Source organism: Ursus maritimus, unplaced genomic scaffold, assembly GCF_017311325.1.
Source record: "Ursus maritimus isolate PB19 unplaced genomic scaffold, ASM1731132v1 scaffold_10, whole genome shotgun sequence".
Lineage (NCBI taxonomy): Eukaryota > Metazoa > Chordata > Mammalia > Carnivora > Ursidae > Ursus > Ursus maritimus.
In genome coordinates, this window is record NW_024423344.1 from 25,296,665 (window position 1) to 25,317,905 (window position 21,241).

Here is a 21,241-nt window from a genome sequence, read left to right on the forward strand (position 1 = left end):
ACTGGGTGGTAAAAAGGAAAGGAGATAAAATATTAAAGCAGCATTTAATTTTCTATCGTGTTTGTGAGAATAAAAAAGTTGAAAGATTAAGCTTTTTACTAAAATTGAAAAAAACTGTCTTATTGTTCCATGAGGTTTTTTCAGCTGTTAGCATAAGCAGTAAACACTCTTTGTTTTGACATGTCCCAATGAACATAGAATGTATGTGCATGAAACAAATTATAATTGTGAATGTATATTAACTTGACAAATGACCAATCTCTTGGGTTCCTGCTCCACTCTTTCTGCCTTGTTTGGTTGGCTCTGTGACCTTAAGCAAATAACTCCTGTGATTATAAAATGGAGCAAAACCCCTAAGGTCTTACCCACCTCTGAAGCTATTTGCTCTTATGACTTTGCTAACTGTAGAAATGCACTGTGGCCCTAACTTGATGACATACAGTTGTAAAAGGGGGTTAATCGTTGCTTACCAATCAGATCTCTCCTGTTTTTTTGCTATGCTAGCTTTATTAGAGAACGAGAGAACTGATACATGATGCTGAATATAAGTTTCGAAAGGATTGGGACTTTGTTTACTGCTGTGTCCATTGTCTAATGATCTTAGACATTCTTACTAATTATGCTATTGCCTAGAAGAAAGAGTACCCGACGGACAGTAGGTGTACAATAGGTATTTGTAAAATAATTGGTAGTGATTTTTTCTATCCCATTTAGTCTGTTTCAGTGCCCCAATACTGAAGAAAGTATATCCCTACGCTATATGTAATTTTTAAAAAAATTCTAAGATTGAAAACTGAAACCTTTACATGTATACTGAAATTTAAATTGCTTTTGTCTAGGTTTTCTGTGTGTAGTGTGATAGATTAAAAACAAACAAGTACAGGGGCTCCTGGCTGTCCTAACTGGTAGAGCCTGCAACTCTTGATCTCAGGGTCATGAGTTCGAGCCTCATGTTGGGCGAAGACTTACTTAAAAAAAAAAAAAGGTACAACTAAAACAGTCTCTTGAATAATTAGGTGGTAGTCATTTCAAAACCACAAAGAAACTGGAAGTTTAACCATGTTATACTTTCTAGGGACATGTGTAAGTGTTTTGTATTTCTGTTTTAGAAGCAGAAAATAAGGATTTCAATAAAGAAATTTGTCATAATGACCAATTTTCAAGGAAAAAGATGGGCTCAGTGCACATTTCTTCTGTATTACAGTGGAATGGTAGTTAATATTTCAGGGTTTTTTAGTTTTTTTGTGACGATCATTGATTTGGCTCAACACGTTTATGTCTGAATCACCTAAGGAACAGCTTTTTTTCTGCTTAGGTGTGCTGGTCCAGGCGAGGACATTCTGGTGGTAGGACCCTGGCACTGTATTTCACAGAGCTCCTCAGAGAATTCTGATAGACCCCAACGTTTGCAAACTGGTTTTGAGTTTTTTCCTTATATTTATTTACCCTTTTCTTCTTTCTGTACCTATTGGCAGGTATCTAAACCTGTTGACTAGATACATCATATGAGACTAGTTTCTTGTTAATTATCTGATCTCACTATACTTGCAGTTCAGGAAATGAAAATGAAATATGCGGTTCCATTCATTCTCAAATGTGTCTGTTTTGTTTTTGCTAGGTGTTACTATTTTCCTTTCTGGACTGTAACGGTAACGTGTTTGATCATGTCATAGAAGCAGTATCTGGTACCTTTGGTACTTCTGGCTAGCTTGTAGAATGCTAGCTTTGAAATTACGACTCTGTTACATATATTTGGATTACTAACTGGCCCTATTCTGATATTTTGACTTTTTGTCTCTTTTAACCCAATGTCTTTATTTTCCGCTAAACTTTATAAAAATAGAAGAATTGAGATACTTGTTTTCTCCCTGTCTGCATGTTATGACTTAAAACTGATTTTAATATGTTGTTTTTATAGAGACCAAATCTAGGATAAAATTTGCAGGTTGTCTAACACCTAATCACTTTCCTGATTTTTTTTTTTAGAGGTTCCACAATGCAGCTGTATTACTGCATTTGAATCTTGCTATAATAAAGTACTGAAATCTAATCTAGAACTTTATGTAATAGTCAATGGTAAGCAGTATGCTGAATTGGACTTCACTAATTCTAAATGAACTTTTCTTCCCAGTCATGAACAGCAAAGTCTAAATTCTTTCTCCCTAGGCTGCTTGTCTTACATCTTAAAGAGGCTATCTGAATATTTAACTTTTGTTTGAGACTAGCAACATATAACTAGATATTCAAGACTTTCAGAGGATATAGTGCCTTTAAAATTTTTGCACTGAAGTATGGTTGGCACAGTGTTTCAGTTGTGCAGCATAGCAATTCAGCAACTCTGTTCTTCTCTGTTCACCACAAGTGTAGCTGCCGTCTGTCACCATGTGCTGTTACAGTACCATTCACTGTCTCACCTATGCTCTACCTTTTATCTTCTGTAGTCTCTTCGTTCCATAACTGGAAGCTTGTACCTCCCGCTTACCCTTCATCCATTTTGCTCATCGCCCAACCTTTTCCCCTCTGGCCACCATGAGTTTGTATTAATTTGTCTATGGCTTTGTAGTATATCTTGATATTTGGAATCGTGATCCCTCCAGCCTTGTTCTTTTTCCCCCAAGATAGTTTTGGCTGTTTGGGCCCTTATGTGGCTCCATACAAATTCTAGGATTTGTTCTAGTTTTGTGAACATTATTGGTATTTTGATAGCAGTTGCACTGAGTCTGTCCCGGAGATTGCTTTGGTAGAGTATGGACTATCTTAAGACCGTCCTTCGGAACCATGAGCATGCTGTGTTTTTGCATTTGCTTGTGTCTTCAGTTTGCTTCATCAGTGTTTCATAGTTCTCAGGGTATAGCTCTTTCACCTCCTTGGTTAAGTTTATTCCTAGTTATTGTTTCTGGTGCAATTGTAAATGGAATTATTTTCTTAATTTCTTGTCTGCAACTTTGTCATTAGTGTATAGAAATGCAACTGATTTCTGGACGTTAATTTTGTGTCCTGCAACTTTACTGAAAGCATTTATTACCTCTAGGAATTTATTACCTCTAGGTAGAGTCTTCAGGGCTTTCTGTGTATTATGTCATTTGCAAACAGTGGCAGTTTTACTTCTTCCTACCAATTTGGACACCTTATTTCTGTGGCTAGGACTTCCAGTACAGTGCTGAATAAAAGTGGCAAGAGTGGACATCCTTGTCCTACTCCTGATCTTAGAGGGGATGCTTTCAGTTTGTCACAATTGAGTATGAGGTTAGCTGTGGGTTTGTCATGGATGGCCTTTTTAATGTTGAGGTATGTTCCCACTAAACCCACTTTTTGGAGAGTGTTTATCATGAACAGATGTTGAATTTTCTCAAATACTTTTTCTTCACCAATGAGGTAATAGGATTTTTATCCTTAGTTTTGTTACTGAACCATCCTTGCATCCCCAGAATAAATCCCATTTGATCGTGGTGAAAGATCCTTTTAATATATTGTCAGCTGTGGTTTTTTTAAAATATTTTGTTGAGAATTTTTACGTCTGTGTTCACCAGACATATTGGCCTGTGGTTTTCTTATTCTGTGATGTCTTTGTGTGGCTTTGGTATCAGGGTAATGCTGGCCTCATAGAATGTGTTTGGAAGACTTCCCTTCTATTTCGGGGGGGGGGGGACAGTTTGAGGTGAATGGGTATTAATTTATTACCTTTTCTTCAAGCGTTTGATAGAATTCACCCCTGAATCCCATATGCTTCTGAACTTTTGTTGGGAGCTTTTGATTACCCGTTCAGTTTTGTTAACTAGCAATCAGTCTGTTCAGATTCTATTTTTTTGATTCCGTTTTGGAAGACTATTATGTTTCTAGGAATTTATCTGTTTCTAGGAATTTATCTGCTTCTAGGTCGTCCAATTTGTTGGCATATAATTTTTCATACTACTCTTCTTCTAATCCTTTGTATTTCTCTGGCATTGGTTGTTACTTCTCTCATTTCTATTAAATTTGTGTTTTCTTGATGAGTCTTGCTAAAGATTAATTTTCTTTTTAGAGAACCAGCTCTTGGTTTCATTGATCTTTTCTGTTTCTTTTATTCTCTGTCATTTCTTCTCATTATTTCCTTCCTCTACTCACCTTGGGCTTTGTTCTTGTACTTTCTAGTTCCTTTAGGTCTAAGGTTAGATTGAGATTTTTCTTGGTTCTTGAGGTAGGCCTATATTGCTGTACGTTTCCCTCTGGAATCTGCTTTTGCTGTGTCCCCAAGACATTGGACTACTGTTTTTATTATCTCCATGTGTTTGTTTTCGTTTTTCATTTCTTTGTTTTTAGTGGCATGTTGTTTAGCCTCCACGTTTTTTTTCCCCTTATAATTTCTAGTTTTATACTCTTGTATAAAGATCTGAAAAGATGCAGGATATGATTTCAATCCTCTTAAATTTATTGAGACTTGTTTTGTGGCCTATGATGTATAAGTATATTGCCTTTAATATAAAATAATTTTCACCAATGTTATGGGAACTTTGATAAAGTATAGACTATGTGGAATGTTGAAGCAGCCAGTAACACTTTCCTGTCTTAGGAAAACTTAATGCCTGTTTGTTTTTATTGAAAGATGCAGACAGTCTTTTTGAACATGAATTGGGGGCTCTCAACATGGCTGCCTTACTACGAAAAGAAGAGCGAGCAAGTCTTCTTAGTAATCTTGGACCATGTTGTAAAGCGTTATGCTTCAGACGGGATTCAGCAATCCGGAAGCAGCTTGTTAAAAATGAGAAGGTACTGTTGTTTCCTTGGGGAAAAAAAAGCAAAGTATATGCATTGTATGAATGAATGTATGATTGGCATTTTTTTTTAAATTTGATTGCTTTAAGGTGAGATGCAGGTCTCATTATCTGCTTTTATGAGCTCGGTTTCCTAGTCTTTTACAGATGTAAAAGGAAGAATTCTATTTATAATAGTATTGATGAACATTCGTGAGTAGCAATTTGTTATTCAAAATTAGATGCATCAAGAGTTTAAAGTATCTTTCTGTGAAATATTTTCATTTGTAAAAAGTTTCTCAAGGTAAATTTCTAGTATGTTTCATTATCTAGACAAAAACGGGGAAAAATTTTTCCAGATACAGGGTGATAAGGGTATTTGTAAGAAGAAATAGTGTTTATGAGAATGTACCAAGTCAGAAGAAAGGGAAATAAATACAAGTGATAATATTTAAGCTTTTTCTTAAAGGGAATTGAAACAAGAGAAATAGAAATTAAGATTTGGGAGAGATCCGATCATGAGAAATTGAAAATGTCTTAAGAGAGTTGATTTTAAAAGATTAGGGAAATATTCATTAGCTTTTTACCTGGGGACATTTAAGAAAACATTGCTAGCAGAAAATGTACTTCATTAAAGAAAAAGTCATGAAATGGATGAACTCAACTCTAAAGATTAAAGTCTGGAAACAGATACAAGGCATAGGAGGCTTTTAAAGTCTTCCCTGATTAAAGGGCCGGCTCAGAACTACTCTTGACAGAATTGCTACATTCTTCTTTGCACTCCCATTTCATATACTTCGTATACTACTTAGTTCCCTTCATTCTGTTGCCTAAGTGCCCATTGCAGCTTTTCTCCGTTGGAGATTTTTCCAAGAGAATTAAAGCCGCGATAGCCCTAATAAGCATGTATGTAAGGAATCACCTTCTCTCTTATGTATCTGGAGTGGTACTACTGCCATCGTCAGTATCGAATTTGAAAAATAATCCAGCACATCATTTTCTCTTGGCTCAAGTAGGGGACTTCAGTTGAGAAAGGCTGCACATTTTGAAGTCTCACCAGAATCCTGCCCCCTTTTTACTTTGTGGTTCTTCCTCTAATATGCCATAGTGCTTCTCAAAAATTGTGACAACCAAAAATACCCTTGTAAAATTCTCCTTGAGAACCATTGTCAGAACCTTGTAATCCTTTAGTACAGGGCACAGACCATTCACTAGCACGTGACACGTTATAAAGTTACAGTGGCACAGTATAAATGTCTTAAATGACCCATCTGAAGAAAGCATTGTGAGCTTTCTGATTGCTCAGTGTTAAAAATATTTGCACAAAAGCTGAAGAGACAACTGAAGAAAACTTTCAGATGCTAGAGAATCTCATGAAAAACGCTAAGAAAAATAAAACCTTTAAAATCTATAACTATAAAGGAAAAGTACAGAATAGGACCATTCATTGAGGAAAGTGGTACTTCTTATTGGATGATGAAAAAAAGTGAAAGATGGTAAACTCATATTGGCATTGTCTTTAAATAATGATTTTTAAAATATATAAATTATACTATATCTCAGAAGAGCTCGGTGAAGGATACGAAGAGAACACGTGGCTGCTTTAAATGAGTTTAACTCTCATTTGGCATTACAGTGTTGCAATTATATACAGCACCTGGAGCAAGCAAAAGGAAAGAAAGAATACCAAAAATAAATAGGAAAACAGAAGTAGTAAAACCCAAAATTTGGTTCTAAAGAGATGAAAAATATTGATAATCCCCTACAAGTCTCACAGATATTATAAACAACTCTGCACATAAGTTTAGAAGAAATGCATCAATTGCTCTAAAAGCCACAAGCACCAAAACTTCTCAAGAATAGATAACCTGAATAGTCCAATGTCTGTTTCCTTTGGTTTTGTTTTTATTGTCGGAAAAGAATTCTCCACTCTCAGATGGTTCCACTGGCAGAATCTACCAAACATTTAGGCTAGAAATAACACCAGTTCTACATAATTTCTTCCAGAAAATTGAAGGGACAGGAATACTTCCCACCTCATTATATGAGGCCAGCGGTACTTGGATATCAAAACCAGATAAAGACATCACAAGAAAACTACAGATCAATATCTCTCATGAACATAGACATAAAAAAGTCCTCAAAAGTTGGAAATCAAATCCAGCAATATATAAAAAGGACTACACCACGATCAAGTACCATTTGTCCTGTGAATGAAAGGCTGGTTTAATATTCTAAAATCATTCAGTGTAATCTACATAGTAATAGACCAAAAAGAAAAAAATACTTCATCAGATCAATCGATGCAGAAAAAACATCTGATAAAATTCAGCATTCCTTTACAATTAGAATTCTTAGCAAGCTGGAATTTTAGAGTCTTTTCCTTTTTAAAGGGCATCTACAAAAACCTATAGCTAACATCATATGTAATGGTAAAAGTTTGAAAGATTTCCTGGAAAGATCAGGAACAAGGCAAGGATGTCTATTCTCACTACCCCTACTCTGCATTTTATTGGAAGTTCTAGCCAGTTCAGTAAGGAAATAAAAGGCATACAGATTGGAAAGGAAGAAGTAAAACTGCACAGACAACATGATTGCCTATGTAAAAGTTTCAAGGAATTTACCAGAAATACTCTTAGAACTTAGAAGTTTAACGAGGCCACAGGCTACAAAGCAGGCAGAACCAATTGTATTTCCATACACTAATAGTATACAGAAGTACCTGGGAATTGAAATGAAGGGGGAAATGTTTACCTTGGTTCCCCCCAAAAGGGTACTTAGGTATAAATCTGACAAAGCACGCACAGGATCTACGTGCCAAGAACTATAAAACACTGATTAAAAAATCAAAGATGACCTACATAATGGAGAGATGCATCATGTTCATGGATTGAAAGACTCAATATAGTTAAGATGAGCGTTCTCCCCAAATGGATCTACACATTTAACACAATGCAGCAAAATCCAAGCAGGTTTTATTTTGTTTTTTTTGTGTTTTTCTTGTAGATACAGACAAAATGATTCTTAAGTCTACATGGAAAGTCGAAGCAACAAGAATACACTAATTTTTTAAAAAGATGAGTAAAGTTACCGACTCACAGTACCCAGTTTCAAGACTTACTATAAGTTAACAATACTCAAGATAATGTGGGACTGGCGCCAGGGAGGAGACACTTAGATCAATGGAACAGAGTCCAGAAATAAACCCACACAAATATGACTGGTCAGCTGGGGGGGGGGGATTAAAAAACGGGGTGTGTTTAAACTTTTTATTTTGTGATACTTGATCTTCATCAAAATTTTAAAGTTCTATGAAAGAGAGTGAAAAGACAAGTATATTGGGAGAAAATATTTGGAATCACTTTTTGGAAAAAGGACTTGTATCTAGAGTATATAAAGAACTCTCAAAAATTAACAAAAAAAAAAAAGTAGGCAATCCAGTTTTTTTAAATGGGCAAGACTTGAATGGACAATTCACCAAAGAGGATAAATGGATATGGATAAGCACATGAAAAGGTGTTTTAACAGTATTAACCACTAGAGAATGCAGATTAAAACTTAAACGAGCAACATTTGTGAATCTGTTATAATAGCTAAAAACCAAACAACGGAACCCCCGTGGTGAGGGTGCAGAGCAGTTGAAACGGCCACGTGCTGCTGGTGGGAATGCAAAATGGTGCGGCCACTTTGGAAAACGGCTCGGTTGTTTCTTGTAAAGTTAAATATATACTCACTATATGACCCAGTAATCCCGTTGCTTAGCTCTTTACCTTAGAAAAACGAGAACTTACGTTCATATAAAAACCTGTCCACAAAAGCTTATAGCAGGTCTTCTCATAATCTCCCCAAACCAAAAACCCCAGCAGTGTTCTGTACATAGCTCACCGGTAAACTGGGGCACATCCGTTTAATGGATTACTGATTTGTAATAAAAAATAACCAAACTGTCAGTACTATCAATGACACGGATTAATCTCAAGAGCCTGTCTTAGAAATCATACAGTATACAATCCCATTTGGTGTTCTGGAAAAGGCAAAACAATTAGAGAGACCCTATCATTGGTTGCCAGGGGTTAGAGTTGGGCAGAGGGTGTGAATACAAAAAAGGACAGCAAAGGGAGTTTTCCGAATGATGAAACTTCTCTGATTGTGGTTATGGTTACGTGAATCAATACCTAAGGCTAAACTCACAGAACTACACGTAGAAAGTCTGTTTACTGTATCACAACATATATATTTTTTTAATGTAGATGTGATCAAGGAACCACTGTTCCTTTAAAGATCCTAGAAAGAAGAGAAATGGTAGAATGCTCGAGATGGTCAAAACTCACCTAATTTCATTTATGAACATAGTTGGAGAACATTTAACAGAATTTTAGGACAATTTCCAAAAATGCTAATGTAGCTTTAAGTTACAATAATAGAGATACACATTCTAGCAGAAGGGAGGAAGTAGTTTCTCAGTATACTGCAATGGTCAGCTGTCTTCTAGAGAATTTGTTTACTTCTCGAGCCCGCATTTTATGGGACAGTAACAGACCAGAAAGGAGTGTGGAGTGGTCGGTGCTTCTCTTCAGAGGACCGAAAGGTTGTCATGGAAGAGGACAATTGAATTAATGTGCAGCTCTAAAGAAGAGATTTTATTCCCACATGTTCAGCACTGTGCAGTGACTGTTGTTTGCCTTGTCATTGGAAATAAAAGCTAGTTGATGACCGGTCAGGGATTGCTGAAGATTCCTACTGTAAGCAAGAGATAGGAAGAGTGCGTTTTTTGAGATTCCTTGAACCTAAAAACATTTCTTAGTTTTGCTTTTAAATATCTATCCCACATTAATTTTTCTTACAGCTTTGATATTTTTGTTAGAGGTTAACCTGCCTGTCTTTGCTACTGTTAGCTAGTAACCTTCATCTTTTAACATTTGTTTTTGTTTTCGTCTAATCAGGGCACAGTGAAGCAAGCTTACACGAATGCCCCAGTGGTAGACAACGAATTGCTGCGCTTGAGTCTTCGGTTATTTAAAAAGAAGACTGCTTGTCATGCCCCAGGACACGAGAACGCTGACGAGAATAAACTCCCACAGCCCAGCGTCCAGCAGGAACTGTGTGTGTCTTAGGACCGAGTTCCAGTGACATTTTTGGCACTGTGTTCTTTCGGGATTGCATATTCTTTTTCAGAGTTCTTCGGTGTGACAAACGTCATTCAGGACAAAGGCAGAAAAGATTAATGAGCCGCGGTAGAAGGGTGAAGAACAACTTTGATCTAAAGTTTAAAGACAGTAGTTTTGGCTAACTTAACAATTTTACGTAAATTTTTACACAGTACTTGATACTCATGCAAAATAATGTGAAAACATCTAGATTTAGCAGTTTAATTTGTACATTTTGTTAAAACTGAAGATTTCAGAAAACGGTTGCCACTGCTCTTGCAGCCTCTATTTCTTATGAAATGGAGCCACTGACTTAGGTCTTGGACTGTCCCTGCAGAAGTGATTCTGTTCAGAGTCCGTGTTCGCCGACGAACGCGCACACTGCGGTTTTGTCCTGCACGGAACTCTCGAAAGCGGATGCTGGTCCCGCATGCTGTGTTTGTGGGCAGACCTCCAGCCGGAGGGAGCCGAAGTCCTTTTTTCCTTTCTGAAGTTCTAAAGAAAATTACTAATGGGTCTTTGTTTTTTGTTTTTTTAGATATATGTGCATTGTTACAATGTATATTAGACATGTTTGGATTCTCAGTGGTTTTGTTACCAGAGACTGTCTACTGTTTTTATTTTTAATAAATGTACCTTTCCTTTCCTTGTTCTGGATTCACTTTGCTCTTCATTGATCTTATTCCTGATGTTCTCAGACATTTGTCATCAACGTTACGTTTCATACTTCAAATATTTTACTGCTCAGTAACGCAACAGGAGTTGAGGAATATACTTCGAATACAGCTCAGTAATACTTGAAACAAACCAGGAGTTAACAAACCTTTTGTCGTCAGAGATTTAAAATCCATTGCTATCTTTTTCAGAGCTATAGCTTTTGATTACACGGAACTGTCTAGCCTATAATATGTAAAATGACTTTTTTAAATTACGATACTTGTTTTATTCTGTGTGTAGATATGTAACTCATGAAGTGGACCCTTGAAGGATTTGAAAAGGAATCCAAGCTGAACAGTTTGGGGGCCCACAGTGGTAATAATAAAGGAAACCAATCAAAACTAAAATTTTTTTCATTGGCTCTCACAGGTTTTTTGTTAAAACTGTAATCCTGCATTACCTGGGTCGTTAGTTTTGTATCCTCTAAAGGTAACAACGGTACTGATGTAAAAGTTCTGTTCAAGAAACATTCACTGTCTACTTAATTTGTATAACTGACCCAGCAAAGGAAATGGTCTTATTTTCAAATGACTTTGAAAGTGTATGAGAAAATGCAAGTGGGGGCGGTGGGGGCGGGGGATGGGAAGCGGGGGAATGTAACCAGATTTTCCTGGTGTCTGTTTCCTTTTCCAATTGGTAGATATTTTAAATAAAGAAGAAAAAAAAATTAATGACCCTGGAGAAGAAATACCCTTTAAAAAACAGCTTCCTAATTATAGTAGATAATATTTGCTGTAGCACAAGCATTTAAAGTCCTAGAACTTCTAATCCTATTTCCCAGAATTGTGAAACAAAAATAATGGTTTTCCTGTTTTGTCCACTGACTTTAGGAATGTTTCACAAGTTATTCATTTACAGAATGAAAACTGTACTTAAATTTGCCACATAATCAAATTTGTTGCCTTTTCAGGTTTGAGTGTCTTTTTGTTAGGTTATGGAAGAAAATTGCAGAGCTATTCCTCTGAACATTGAGTCACAGTATTCAAAGCTTGATGTTCCCAGTGGGAACATACTATTAGGCCTCAAATTTTTTTTTTAATCCAAACATTCTACGTATTGCTAATCATATACCCATAAAGTTCTTTAAAGCAAATCTTACTGAGTTTTCCATAAAAGCTCTTGGGCCATAATTAAAGTCTCAGTGCAACCCAATATTCCTGAAAACATCTGCTAGTCTACACAGTATGTGCTAGTGCGGTTGGAGGTGTGCTGCCCCATAACGGCACAGCTGGACTCCAGCTGCTGGTGATAAAGCGTTGGCAAAAGTAGGTCTGCGATCCAGACTAAACGCGCGTTGGCAGAGACCTCGGAGTCACTTGTGGATTTGTTCGGCAGCTCTCCTCACCTTCTCATAGAGGGTTGTATTAACGGATAACTTTTTCACAAGAAGTTTGTAACTCTACCCAACTCGTAACTTAATACGCTGAAAAATCTAACGTGTCACTTGTCTTCATTCTGTGCTGTAACCGCATGTTACCCGCCTCATCCGACCCCAGGACTACATTGCGATTTTATGACTTATCAACTTGAAATCTTGCACCATTGGCAGAATATCCCACATGATTTGTTACTGTCCGTTGGGTAGAGATTAGGGTATATGTCACCCGTGTGCTGAGGGATGCCTTCGAGTCTCGGGAAGAAGAGCCAGCAACTGAACCTCAACTTGTTAGTTTAAAAGGTGTGTGGTTCCCACTTCAAGATGGTGATAAAAGGCAGATTCTGAACTCACTCTCCTCCCACAGACACACTAGATCTACAGCTACGTACAGAACAATTTTCTCTGGGGCGGGGCGGGGGGGGGACCCAAAACCAAAAATAGCTGACTCCTCCTACACATTGGGCAAAAAAGAAAAAATCCACAACGAAGCAAGTAGAGGCTGAAATAAACCCCCTCCTCGGGCTGGAGACCCACAATCAGGAGGGAACTCACAACCCTGAGCCTTGCCCTGAGGAGTGAAGAATTTGAACCCCACACCCTGCGCCTGGCTTTTAGGAGGTGCACCTGAGAGACAAGCCCCAAAAGTGTCTAGCTTTGAAAGACAACGGGGCTTTCATCCACAAGACCCCCCATAAGGGTCATGGACTCCCCCATCCCAGGACCCACTGTAGAGGCAACTGTGGGAAAAGCATCCAGACCTTATGCAAAAGAGCCTTGACATTATCGCAAAGCATTGACCTAATTTAAAACACATCTAGGGGCCTATGGAAATATCCTCCCCAAACGGAGACCCATGGGTACCACTTTGTACCATTCCTCTGCCTTGTCCCAGCTCGCTGGTATCTCCTAGGAAAGAATTTGTACACTCATCTGGCACCCCAGCTTTTGTGGCTGCTGCTCAGAGGATACCTCTTCATTGCTTGGCTCTGGTGGCCAGTGGGGCTTATTGTGGGTCCTACAGGGTTGTTAGAGATCCTATAATCTGAGTTACTAACTGGCTACCCACCCCAGAGCATAGCAGTGAGGCAACAGACAACACCTAGTCTTTCTGTGAAAGTGGCCTATTGGCCTTATCTTCATAGCTGTGGCCTAAGGGGCAGGCTTCTAACTAAACACATTTAAGGGCCAACTGTAATCCTTGGCAGAGACCTGGGGTAGGGGGTTGGGGGAACGCTGTGTTGATAAGGCTCTTCCACTACCGCTCTCTGGACTACAGGTATCTCCCAGAGAGGAGCTTGTACATATGTCTGGTGCCCTGGTTTTTGTGGTGGGATCCAGGGAAGCCCTTTGATTGCCTGGCTCAGCCAGCCAGTGAGACTCTCCGGTCCTACAGCGCTGTAACAAACGGAGAAACCGATCTCGGCTGGCTACGACCCACCCCCAGCGTGCAGCACAGAGACAGCAGTCTGGAACACATGCCAAGTCTTTCTGTGAAAAAGGCCTATTTGCTTGTCTTGGAGCTTCAGTCCAAGGGACAGGCTTCTGGTGTGGTGCACATCTAGGGGCCTACGGTACTCTCTGGGGATGGAGACCTGTGGTTGCCACTCGTGCACCCTACCTTTCCCTTGCTCCAAATTGTGGGTGCCTCTGAAAAAGCAGCGTGTGTACACATCTGCTGCGCGAAGCACATCCATTTACAGCCTGGCTTCGGGGGCCGGGAGGCTTGTGTTTACAGGTTCAACGAGACTCTAGCAAAGAAACGGTTCTTTACCTGGCTATCACCCCAGGGGTCAGTGCAGAGGGAGTAGATAGAAATCCGCATCTCCCAGTCTTCTCCAGAAAGAGGTATATTTACATATTTTAAGAGCCTCTGCCTGAGGGTCTGGTTCCCATTCAGCCTAAATCTAAGTGCTGCTAAGATCCCACCATGTGGGACACTGACCGGTCTTGGAATACCCTCAACTACTGGGAACCACTAAAAACAAAGTAGACTGCTTAGAAAGTCACAAAGCTTTGAGAGACAACTGAGCCAGAGCAGGGCTGAACGGTAGGTTTCATCTACACGAGACCACTCCTTCAAGATTGGGAGGGGCGACTTTTACAGAGAGTCAAGGAGAGTGAAGGAACAGAAGGACATGTTCCCAATGAAAGAACAAGTAAACCCTCAGGAAGAGAACTTAAGGAAAGGGAGATCAGTGATTTCCCCTCTGATAGAGTTCAAACTAATGGCCATACAGATACTGAGCTCAGGAGAATGGACAAAAAATTAAAAATTTCAACAAGGAGATAGAAAATGTAAGAAAGTTGCAAACAGAAGTCTCAGATCTGAAGAATAACTGAAATAAAAAATACAATAGAGGGGTTCAACAGCAGTCTAGATGGAGAAGAAAGGAGCAGTCAAAGTCCAGGCAGTAAAACTCACCCAGTAAGAGCAGCAAAAAGAGTTAAGACAGCTTTAGGGATTTATGGAACAACAGCAACCAAACCAAGATTCATATTATAGAGGTCCCAGAGAAGAGAAAAAGGGGCAGAAAACTTTTTTGACAAAATGACAGCTGAAAGTCTCCCTAACCTGGGGAAGGAAACAGACATCCAGATTCAGAAATCCCAGAGAGTTCCAAAAAGGAATCCAAAGAGAGCCACACTGAGACACGTTATAATTAAAGTGCCAAAGTTAAAGACAAGGAAAGATTCTTAAGAAAAAGCATGTATAAGGAACCCACACAAGTTTATCAGCAGATTTTTCAGCAGGAATTTTGCAGGCCAGAAGAAATTGGCACAATATATTCAAAGTAATGAAAGAAAAAAAACAAAAAACACTGTCAACCAAGAATACCCAACAGGGGGTTCTGGCCCAAAATGGTGACATAAGACCCTGAACTCATCAAATTACACCTATTTGTAGAGCAATTACTCTTGAAGACCAGAGGGCCAACTGAAGAGCTTCTGCACAACAAAAGAGAGAATAGTGAAAGAGGATAGCAAGAGAGGTGGGGATGTGGTAACGAAGGGAATCCCCACCCCCAATGCTGCAAACTGCAGTGGAGAGGGAAAGTACTGAGGGATGGGGAACAGATTCCTTTGTCCTTGGGCAAGAAAAAAGCCATGGTTTAAAAGAGCATTTCACATATAAAAGAGCCAGTCCTAGAACCCCACCAAACAGGGAGCTGCTAGAAATCTCTCTGGGTGGGAGCCACTGACAGACACAATCTACGATCTCCTCCACCTCGAAAGCACAGACCAGCGTACAGTCCAGGCACCCTAAACAGCCTGCCTCCTCAGGGAGCCCCAGGCCCTTCGCTCACACCAGCCTCAGCCATCCCAAGGCAGCCACAGGGTGGTGCACACTGGGACAGCCCTGGTTAGTGCTCACTGTAGCTCCAGTCTTTGCGTCAAGGTGACACAGGTGCAAAGCACCATGAAAGACTCCAGGCCCACACCACTTCACTTTCAGACAGCTTGCTAGGGCACCTCTGGTGCAGAGTGCTCCAGAACCTCCCGACTGACCTCTGTTTTGGAACCAGCTCCTGCACAGAGTGCCCTGGGAAACCCTGACCCATGCCTGCATCAGCTCCAGCCACTCTGCAAGAGCACTCCCTACATGGCACATTCTGGAACACCCCCACCTGCGCTGGCCTCTGTTCCAGTCAAGTGGCCAGGGTACCCCCTGACTGAGTACCCCAGGACACTTCAGCTTGCACCCAATTCAGCTTCAGCTGTACTGCCATGTTACCCTCACTGTGGAGAGTCCCAGGACAATGTGGCTTGCAACCATTTCAGCTTCAGCTGTCCTGTCAGGGCACATTTTGCATGGGGAGCCCAGGGACCACAGAGGCTTGCACCCACTTTGGCTTTAGCTGTTCTGCACCCAGTGCATGAAGAGCCCTGGGACCCCCAATCCACACTGCCCACAGCTCCAACCAGCACAAGTCACCCAGCACAGTCTACATAGGGGATGCCCATATATAAAACCATTCCCACAAGTCTAGGAGAAGTAGCTATTCTACCTAATCCATAGAAAAACACAGAAAGTCAAGCAAAATGGTGAGACAGAGGAATATGCTCCAAAAGAATGAACAAGAATGAAAGGAAACAAAGGTAATTAACATGCCTAATAAAGAACTTAAAGTAATGATCATAAAGATTCTTATCAAAGCTAGAGAGAGGAGTAGAAAAACTCAGACCTTTGAGAAAAAGATAGAAAATATAAAAAAGAACCAATCAGAACTGAAGAATAACTGAAATGAAAAAATACACTAGAGGGAATCAAGAGATTAGCAGATGCAGAAGAATGTTATCAGTGATCTGTAAGACGGGGTAATGAAAACACTACAGCTGAACACAAAAAGAAAAAAGAATTTTAAAAGTTAGGATAGGCTAAGGGATCTCTTGGACAACATCAAGCAAATATTCACATATTAGGGGTCCCAGAAGAAGGAGGGATAGAAAGGGGCAGAAAATGTATTTAAAGAAATAATAGTAAAGATTTCCTAACCTAGGGAAGGAAATAGATATCCGGGTTCAAGATGTTCAGAGTTCCAAACAAGATGAACCCAAGGAGGTCCACACCACAAGACATAATAATTCAAATGTCCAAAGTTAAAGATAGAGCATTTTAAAAGCAGCAAGAGAGAAACAAAAGTTATGCATAAGGGATACCCTATAAGGCTATTAGCTGATTTTTCAGCATGAACTTAGCAGGGAGTGGCATGATATATTCAAAGTGATGAAAGGAAAAAAACCTACAACCAAAAATACGTGGCAAGGGTAGCATTCAGATTTGAGGGAGAGAGAAGAGTTTTCCAGACAAACGAAAGATAAAGGAGTTAATCACCACTACAGCAGCCTTAGAAGAAATGTTAAAGGGACTTAGGTGGAAAAGAAATGACCATAATTAGACATAAAAGTTATGAATAAAAAGATGTAAAATATGACAGCATACACATAAAATGTGGAATTTTTTTAAAGATTTTTTAAGAATGTGTTTGAATTATATGACCATCAGCTTAATATAGGCTGCTGTATACTTAGGGTGTTATATATGAGCCTTATGGTAACCACAAACCCAAACCTGTAATGGATACACAAAAAAAGAGAAAGAAAGCCACGCATAACACTGAAGAAAATCATCAATCACAAAGAGCAAGAGGAAAAAAACAGAGGAAAACTACAAAAACAATGAGAAAACAAGTAACAAAATGGCAATAAGTACCTATCTATCAATAATTATTTTAAATGTAAATGGTCTAAATGCTCCAATTAAAAGATGTTGGATGGATGGGATGCCTGGGTGGCTCAGTCAGTTAAGCATCGAACTCTTGATCTCAGCTCAGTTCTTGATCTCAGGGTCGAGAGTTCAAGGCCCATATTGGGCTCCGCAATGGATGTGGAGCTACTTAAAACAACAACAAACAAACAAACAAACATGTAGGGTGGAGGAATAGATTAAAAAAAAAAAAAAAAGGACCAGTTTATATGTTCCCTACAAGAGACTCACCTCAGACCTAAAGACACATACAGACTGAAGGTGAAGGGATGGAGAAGCATCTACCATGCAAATAGAAGTGGGGAGGGGGGGAAGCCGAGGTAGCAATATTTATATCAGACAAAATAGACCTTAAGAGAAAGATCGTTGTAGGAAACAAAGAATGGCATTACACAATGATAAAGGGGTCAATCTAACAAGAGGATATAACAATTGTAAATATCTATGCAACCAACATTGGAGGACCTAAAAACATAAAGCTAATATTAACAGAGATAAAGAGGGAACTTGATGGTAATAAAATAATAGTAAAGGACTTGAACACCCCACTTACATCAATGGATATATCATCCAGGCCAACAATAAGGAAACAGTATCTTTGAATGAAACATTAGACTAGATGGACATAATAGACATATAAAGAACATTCCATCCAAAAACAACAGAATATATACTTTTCAATTGCATATAGAACATTTTCCAGAATAGATCACATGTAAAACATGCCTCAATAATTTTAAGAAGATGAAGATCATACCATGCATTTTCCCCCAACCACATTGGTATGAAACTAGAAATCAATCACAGGAAAAAAATTTGAAAACACACACATATGGAGTCTGAGCAACATGACAAATAAACAACCAATGGATCAATGGAGCAATCAAAGAAATTAAAAAACTACATGGAGACTAATGAAAATGAAAACATTATTGTCCATAATCCTTGGGATGCAGTGAAAGCAGTTCTAAAAGAAAAATATATAGCAAAACAAGCCTACCTTAAGAAACAAGAAAAAGCTCAAACAATCTAACCCTACACCCAAAGGAACTAGAAGAAGAAAACAAAGGTCAAGGTGAGAGAAGGAAGCATAACAAAGATAAGAGTAGATATAAATAAGAGAGATTTTTAAAAATAGAAAAAAATCATTTTAACCAAGAACTGGTTCTTTAACAGATAAACACAATTGACAAACCCTTAGCCAGATTAAGAAAAAAATGAAAGGATCCAAATAAATAAAATCAGAAATGAGAGAGGAGAAGGAACAACTGACACCACAGAAATACAAAGCATTACATGAGAATACTATAAAAAATTATAGGCCAACAAATTGGACAACCTAGAAGAAATGGATACATTTCTGGAAATATATAGTCTTTCAAAATGGAAGCAGGAAGAAATTGATCTGAACAGATCAATTACTAGTAACAAAATAGAATTGGTAATCAAAAAACTACCAAAACATAAAAGTCCAGAATCAGATGGATTCACAGCTGAAGTCTATCAAGCATTTAAAGAATTATTATATTTCTCAAACTATTCCAAAGTATAAAAGAGGAGAGAACACTTCCAAATAGATTGTATGAGGCCAGCTTACCGTGATACCAAAACCAAAGGCACCACAAAACAAGAAAACCACAGGCCAATATCCCTGATGAACATAGATGCCAAATCCTCAACAAACTTTAGCAAACCACATTCAACAGTATGTTAAAATGATCATTCCCCATGGTCAAGTGGGATTTATTCTGAAGATGCAAGTATGGTTTGATATTTGCAAATCAATAAGCATAATACACCACATTAAAAAAAAAGAGGGAATGAAATTATATGATCATCTCAATAGATACAGAAAAAGATTTGATAAAATTTAACATCTCTTCATGATAAAAACTCTCAACAAAGTAGGTTTAGAGAGAACATACCTCAACATTAAAAGGGCCATATGTGACAAACCCACAATTAACATCAGACTCAATGGTGAAAAACTGACAACTTTTCCCCTAAGGAACAAGACAAGGATATTCACTCTTACCAATTTTATTCAACATAGTATTGGAAGTCCCAAGCCACAGCAATCAGACAAGAAAAAAAAATAAAAGGTGCCCAAATTGGTAGAAAGAAGTAAAATTGCCACTGTTCGCAGATGACTTGATACTATACATAAAAAAAACCCTCAAGTCTCCACCAAAAATCTATAGGAAATACTACATGAATTCAGTGAAGTTGCAGGATACAAAATACCCTGAAATCAGTTGTGCTTCTATACATTAATAATAAAGTAGCAGAAAGAGACATTAAGAAAACAATTTACAATTGCACCAAAACAATAAAATACCTAGGAATATATTTGACCAAAATATGGGGCAAGGTTAAGATGGCAGAGGAGTAGGGGACCCCTTTTTCAGCCGGTCCCCTGAGTCGAGCTGGATAGGTACTGGACCAGCCTGAACATCCACGGAATCAGGCTGAAACTCAGGAAGATGCATCTGGATCTCTACAAATGAACATCTCCAGCGCTGAGTATTGAGGTATGAAGCGGGGACCCGGGAAACTGCGCACAGATATTGGAAGATAAACGGAAGGGGGAGGGAGCCGCCGCGTTCGGGTGCCGGGAAGCGGTAGCCACCTGCACGGGGGAGCGGGCGGACTCACGGACAGCACCCGCGAGACAGCAGACTGAGACCGGTGAGCCAGGATCGCACGCCACCAGACTTCTCATGGAGCTCCGGTGCACTCACTGGAACCAGACTGAGACTGGGAGTTCTGGGAGCGAGTGGGGGCGGCTGGCGGCTGGCGGCTGGCGGCGTTAGAAACACAAAGGACAGAGACGCCGGCCCTGGAAGTGAGGGCTGGGGCGCCGAGGTGTGAAGCTTTATCCCGGGCGCTACAGGTTGAGCAGCACCAAAAACAGGGCTTAAAGTGGCCCAGAACATCAGTGAGTGAAAAGGTCATCGCAATCCCTCTGTTCTGAGACAGAGGCTGGTCGCCACTACTGCTCTGGCCAGCTCAGAAGAGGCACAACAGACTGCCAGGAAAGCCGCCAGAGACAAAGCCTGGAAATACCGGCTCACAGTGATTGCCCATGGAGGCTCTACCCAAACAGAGTTGCCTGAGTATCAGCTGACAGGCCCCTCCCAGAAGGCAGGCTGAAAAAATCAAGAAGCCCATATCCCTAGATCCATAAAACAAAGTGTGCCCTGAAGCCTGGGTCCGCATCAATAATTTGGGCTCTGGACAACCCAAACCTCTCCTCATCAGAATGGCGAGAAGGAGAAATCCACCCCACCCCAGCAAAAGAAAAAGACCAATGAGTCTGTGGCTCTGCCTAGAACTAATGGATATGGATGTAACAAATTATCAGAAATGAATTCAGAGTAACAATGGTCAAGATGATGTGTGGGACTTGAAAAAAGTATTCGAAAATGTTAATGAGAATATACAAGATACTCTAAGAGCGCGAAGATGAGAATTTTGGCAGAAATTAAAAATGCATAGCGACCAAATACAGTCAAAACTAGAGGCTCTGATGGCCAGGGTGAATGAGGCAGAAAGAAAGTATCAGCGAATTGGAGGATGGGTTAGTAGAAAGAAAAAGCTAAATAGAATCTGGACTCAAAAAAAATCCATGCTCAAGAATGTGGGGTTACGGGGAAGTTACTGACTCAATGAAACGTTCAATATCCAGAATCATTGGCATCCACGAGGGTGGGAGAAAAGCAAGAGGAGTCTAGAAGAGATATTTGAACAAATCGTAGCTGAAAACTCCTAATCTAGCAAAAGGAAACCAGCATTCAGTGACCAAGAGGCAGAGAGGACCCCTCCCAAGCTCAACCATGACAAACCCTACATGTCACATCATAGTGCAATTCGCAAAATATTAGATCCAAGGATACAGTTTAGCGGCCCGAGGAGCAAAAGAAATTTCTCATGTACCAAAGGCAGTATCAGGATACGTCAGACCTGTCTACCGGAGCTGGAATATGAGAGAGGGTTGAGGCTT

General features: G+C 39.5%; 1 protein-coding gene across 7 annotated transcripts in view; it reads left to right on the forward strand.

Annotated features, from left to right (window-relative positions):
* Window positions 1-10,527, forward strand: part of ZC3H13 (zinc finger CCCH-type containing 13) — a 97,442-nt gene extending 86,915 nt beyond the window's left edge. For all 7 annotated transcript variants that reach the window (XM_040622876.1, XM_040622885.1, XM_040622886.1 and 4 more), the window contains 2 exons: window positions 4,583-4,746; window positions 9,674-10,527. In XM_040622876.1, coding sequence (XP_040478810.1) covers window positions 4,583-4,746; window positions 9,674-9,844 — 335 coding nt within the window. In that variant the 3' untranslated portion in view covers window positions 9,845-10,527. The remainder of the gene's footprint in view (window positions 1-4,582; window positions 4,747-9,673) is intronic.
* The last annotated feature ends 10,714 nt before the right edge of the window (window positions 10,528-21,241 follow it).